Source organism: Palaemon carinicauda, chromosome 22 (genome assembly GCF_036898095.1).
Source record: "Palaemon carinicauda isolate YSFRI2023 chromosome 22, ASM3689809v2, whole genome shotgun sequence".
Classification (NCBI taxonomy): Eukaryota; Metazoa; Arthropoda; class Malacostraca; order Decapoda; family Palaemonidae; genus Palaemon; species Palaemon carinicauda.
In genome coordinates this window covers 66,790,628-66,796,627 of record NC_090746.1, presented here as the reverse complement: position 1 = coordinate 66,796,627, position 6,000 = coordinate 66,790,628, and the positions used below count along the sequence as shown (strand labels likewise).

Here is a 6,000-nt window from a genome sequence, read left to right as displayed (position 1 = left end):
AAGGATACGCAAGGTATGTTGGAAAATAACTACTGTATAATATATACTACAGTTATCTGTCTGCAGTATATACTATACTGCAAAAATACTGGCTACTGTATAATCATATACTGTAGTTCAGCCGGCATCTTGCCGGCTAGGCTAGCACCTGGCGGCACAGTCCGGCCAGCATGTCGCCGGCTGGGTAGTACCTGATGGCATTGGCCCAGCCGACATGCTACCGGCTGGGTTAGTACCTGGCAGCACTAGCTGACAGAGAGAGAGAGAAAGCATGGAGTGAAGGGCTGCCTTATTAAAATGTATGTTTACAATAAATAAGGGTGTAAGTATATAACCTTACTGCCTTCCTCCAGAATGAGGGTTCAAATGGAAGGGGAGAATGCATCATTCAAGCTTCCATCCAGCCACAAGATCCGTTGCCGGTCATTGCCGGTTTCAGGAATGTAGATGGCAGTCCAAGGGAGGACTGAAGAACACTCAGCATGAGAGGGGTCTCCCACCGGCAACTGCCACAGCCGGCCCAACCTTTCCCGTAGCCTTGCGTCTATAAGGGAAAGACGGAGTGACTATACAGCTGCTATGTAGGAGCCCGGCCGGCACCACAATCTACCTGGCAAGTGGTGAGAGTGCAGGACGACGGCCACAGGATTGCGATAGCTAGGCCATCACTACTGTAAAGGACAGAGAGGGGTTGGGAAAAGGCTCCTGTATCAAGTGTAGAAGAAGGCGGCAGGATTGCCGCCACTTCCACACAAGGGTGAAACTTTGTTTCAGTATCGGCAGTAAGCGGCAGAAGAATATCTATCTTCAGCTTAGGGTCTGCCGAAACTGGACTAGTCTTCTAGACCGCAGGGGAGAAGGTGGCGGCATCATACTACCACTTCAAGTGCGGCTTAGGGAGGCTTAACCTCCTATGCCGACAGCTCTAAGCCGGCAGGGGAGTGACTACTTGCCCTGCCGCTCAGCCACCGGCAGAAAGACTGAATACTCTGGTGTTCTGTCGAAAACCCAAGCCGGCATACTCACCGGCAAGGGTGGGAGACAGAAAACACTAGCCTAGTCAAGCCTGAGTGAACTACTCTATGGCAAGACTAAGAAAGGGCTGTCGCCTATGGCGGCACTCAGAAGGAAGGAGGGATTACCCTTAAATCTCCACAGGAGAAGAGTATCGAGTTATATAATTAATTCTAGGAGATATACTATCTCCTATTGAATTGATAAAACGATACACGAGGGTAACCGGGGATAATGTATGAAAGTATACTAAAGCGCTTAGGCTAGGTAGCCTAGCGCAGGGCGAGATCTGTTTTACCTAAATCACCGAAACTCTAACGTATACGATCGACATAAGGAAGAGGAAATTTGTATGCATAATATATCTTTACTAGTATAATTGTGCCTAAATAGCTTTCATAATTTATTAATGCTATTACCACCGGGAATGTCGTTCTGCTAACTAAATAACACATGCATAACGAACGACAGCGCCCATGGCGCCTCCGGTGACCGGCCAAGCTCCAAAACACATTTAATTAAACTAATTTTACTGTGAAGCAGGAGCTAAAAATTATACAATGTAAAGAATAAATACTCAACTTTCCAGAGGCAGAAGAAGCTGGAAATTGCCTATTAAATCCTCTTAACAACAATCAAAAACATTAGATAACTGGGAAAACCACCGTGCGTAATCGCTACTGAAATAGGAATGAGCGCCATCTTGGAGCCATGTAATAGTATGGGAGGAAGGGTAACCTTGATAACGGCTCCCCTTCAGTTTAGCCACTTTCCCCCTCGAAGCGAAAACGCTATACGGGGTGAAGATTGCTATGTGTCGTATCAAGATATACGTCCCTTGATTTTATGCGATATCCTTAAGAGAAATTTAAGAATATCCGCGGCAAGAGTTAGAATTCTGGAGACCTACAGGTCAATTCTCTGGGAATATCACTGTGGCCAAATATCGCTTAGAAAGCTACAAATAGGAACCTTCCATCAGGACGACATGGCTTGAGCCCAAAAAAGTCCATATTTTTTAGTCCGAATCTAGTAAGGGCCGGGGTCAGAAAAAAGGTCAAGAATTTGACGGTGTCAGATTTTGTGTTAGACTGCAGCATAGAGTCGGTTTATGGGTATATATGTGGTCATTGCATTTTTTCGCTCTCCGACTAAAACTATAGAAGATATATGAGATTTTATTTAAAAAGTCAATATTTTTGAGTCCGAATCTAGTAAGGGCCAGGGTCAGAAAAACAGGTCATGAATTTGACGGTGTCAGATTTTGTGTTAGACTGCAGCATAGAGTCGTTTATGGGTATATATGGGTATATATACCCGTTCCCCTTCACTGGCAGGATGAGGTAAAACAAGGACTGGACCAAGATGTGAACCTAGGAGTCCTCGAACAGGTGCCCATAGGCGAGCCTGTCACATGGATGAGCTGTATGGTAGTTTGTGCCAAGAAGAATGGTAAACCACATCGCACAGTAGATCTGCAAGCCCTCAACCTACATCCCACTCACGAAACACATCACACACCATCCCCTTTCCATCAAGCTCGTGCAGTGCCAGCAGGTAAACGTAAAACTGTCTTAGATGCCTGGAATGGGTACCACAGCGTACCCCTACGGCCTGAAGACCATCGCCTAACAACATTCATCACACCATGGGGCCGCTACAGGTATTGCACGGCCCCACAAGGATACATAGCTTCTGGTGACGGCTATTCTAGACGATACGACGAACTGGTCGGTCATATCCCGAACAAAACCAAATGCATCGATGACACGTTGCTCTGGGCAGACAACATAGAGGGAAGTTACTTCCAGACAGTACAATGGTTAGATATTTGTAGTCCTAATGGTATCATTTTAAATTCTGACAAGTTTGTTTTTTCAGCTAACACTGTCTAATTTGCGGGATTTGAAATCACACCAGATTGCGTCCGGCCATGTGAGAAATATTTGTCTGCAATACTCGATTTCCCCACACCAAAAAACATAACCGACGTGCGCTCCTGGTTTGGCCTCATCAATCAAGTCTCTTATGCCTTCTCTGACGAAACGCATGACCCCGTTTCGTAACTTTTAGCGCCCTGGCAACCCTTTCTGTTGGGACAGACACATGGACACCCTTTTTGAGGAATCTAAAGATCACATAATCGACAAAATCAAGAGGGGCGTCCAGATCTACGATAAAGAAAAACTAACATGCCTTGCTACCGACTGGTCCAAATCAGGCATTGGGTTCTGGCTCACCCAAAAACACTGCCTGTGCACACCAACCCGGCCATTTTGCTGCAAATTGGGCTGGAAAACCACCTTAATAGGGAGTAGATTCACACACCCAGCAGAGTCCCGCTATGCACCCATTGAAGGAGAGGCCTTGGCTGTAGTGGAAGCCCTCAACAAAACCAGATTCTTCGTCCTTGGATGCCCTAGCTTGTTCATCGCAGTGGACCACAAGCCCCTACTTAAAATCTTTGATGATTGATCTTTTGAAGACATCTCCAACACTCTCCTTCAAAACTTAAAAGAAAAGACACTACGATACTGCTTCAAAATAGTCCATGTTCCTGGCGCAAAACACAAAGCAGCCGACACGCTCTCACGGCATCCCACAGGCAATGGTCCCCCAATGAAACTACGTTTGCAGGACGACATCGCATCCATGCATTCCTGCAGTGATGAGATAAAGGATGATATCGACTCTCCCCTGCAGTGTGCACATGCTACATCCCTGCAAACCCTTGGCTCAGTGACGTGGGACAAAGTTCAAACTGCAACTAACAGCTGTCCGGACCTTCAACATCTGATCTCACTGATTGAAAATGGCATCCCCGAGGCTAAGAATGACGTACCACCGCATCTCCACGAATACCATAAGTTCCGCCACGAATTGTATACTGTAGACGGTGTAGTCATCTACAAAGACAGAATTGTGATCCCCCCCGCCCTTCGTAAACAAGTACTCCAAGCCCTTCATGCGGCTCTCCAGGGAATCACCTCAATGACAGCATGAGGAGATTCGTCTGTATTTTGGCCCAGCCTCTCTAAAGATCTCCAAGACACACGTATGAACTGTTATCACTGTAACCGCATCGGACCTTCCCAACCCGCCCTTCCCCCACATCCACAAAACCCTCCTGCCTATCCATTTCAGCATATTTGTGCCGATTTTTTCCATTACAAAGGACAACAGTACCTCGTTGTAGTGGACAGGTATTCAAATTGGCCTGTCATCGAACGCGCAGCAGATGGTGCCACTGGGCTTATCAACAGTCTACGGAGGATATTCGCAACATATGGAATAGCTGATGAGCTTTCTTCTGATGGTGGCCCAGAGTTCTCCGCAAAAATCACTCAAGATTTCCTTCAGGCTTGGGGAGTCGACCACCGTCTTTCCTCAACCTATTTTCCCCATTCTAATTGTAGGGCAGAGGTCGGCGTTAAAATAGCGAAAAGACTCCTCACCGACAACACTGGGCCCACAGGAAACCTGAACATCAACGCCTTTCAGCGCGCCGTCCTTCAATACCTGAATACCCCTGATAAAGAAACCAAAGTTTCTCCAGCTATGTGTATCTTCAGAAGGCCCATTAAGGATTTCATCCCCATCTTGCCAGGAAAATACAACCCCATCCCACTTGGAGAAGCACCCTCGCACAGCGCGAGGAAGCACTCCGGAATCGCCATATGAGAATGGCCGAGTACTGGACCGAGCACACAAAGCGGCCCCCGCTATTGAGAGTTGGCGACAACATCCGCATCCAAAACCAGACAGGCCCGAACCCATTAAAATGGGATAAAACAGGCGTTGTGTCCGAAGTGCGTCAATTCGATCAGTACATTGTCAGGGTCGATGGCTCTGGAAGGGCTACTCTTCGCAACAGAAAATTTTTAAGGAAATACATCCCTGCTATTCCAAGACAACCACGATTATCCATTGGATACCCAATTCCCCAGCACGATAAATCACTTAAACACCCATCACCGCCACCAGAACTTAATACAGAATCGCACTCTACTGATCAACTGAAAGCGCCATACCTTGCGTCTACATCTCCCACAGATGCATCACCACCTCCATCACCACATCCTCAAACTCCCATAACACCTGTTCACCACCCACAGGCACCTGACGCAACACTACATGATGCCTCTCCTGATAATTTCTTTCAAGCTTCCCCAAGTGCCCTTCCGGATCGTCCTCAGAGGCTGCGCAAGAAGCCTGCCTACTTGGCTGAGTACGACTGTAATACGTATTGATTTGTTTTTGCAGACCAATACTTTTGTACCCCTTATTGATCTTAATGATATTATATTTTTCATTCAGCTATGCTCCATAGCCACATAGCTAATATGCTTTTATAAAGTAGTTTTCATATATTGTTCTAACATGTTCAGTTTTGTTTTTGAGTTTTCTTATTAGTACTCCCCAAAAAACTTGGGAGGAGGTAGAGGATTGTCTATTCATATCTGTTGTACAGTGAACCCTCGCTACTTCGCGGTTCGACCATCGCGGATTCACCACTTCGCGGATTTTTTCCATAACCCATATATACAGTAATATATATATATATATATATATATATATATATATATATATATATATATATATATATATATATATATGTATGCATGTATTTATGTATACTGTATATGTATGTATGTATATATGTAGGTATGTATATGTGTATACATATAAATATATATATATATATATATATATATATATATATATATATATACACACACACACATATATATATATATATATATATATATATATATATCTAAAGTAGGAAGATGTGATGTAGTTCTAAGGGAAAAGTATGGGAAATATGTCTGGGTAATAAGCAAAGCTCTACCTCCAGTTTGTTTCTTCATTATGATCAGAGATAAATGTAAACAAAACATTGGTTGCCATTTTTTATCGTGCTTTTTAGCGTGTTTAGGAAACGCATGATATAAAATTGCCTTTAATATTTGTGCCTGTTTTAGT

At 44.6% G+C, this 6,000-nt stretch overlaps 1 protein-coding gene across 1 annotated transcript; it reads left to right on the top strand.

Annotated features, from left to right (window-relative positions):
• The first annotated feature begins 2,441 nt into the window (after window positions 1-2,441).
• On the top strand, window positions 2,442-2,909 carry LOC137615919 (uncharacterized). Its single transcript, XM_068345607.1, has one exon. The coding sequence runs from the start codon at window positions 2,442-2,444 to the stop codon at window positions 2,907-2,909; it is 468 nt and encodes a 155-aa protein (XP_068201708.1).
• Window positions 2,910-6,000: the final 3,091 nt, after the last annotated feature.

Coding starts and splice junctions, on each gene's coding strand:
- LOC137615919 (XM_068345607.1), top strand. CDS start 2,442: ATGGTAGTTTGTGCCAAGAAGAATGGTAAACCACATCGCACAGTAGAT.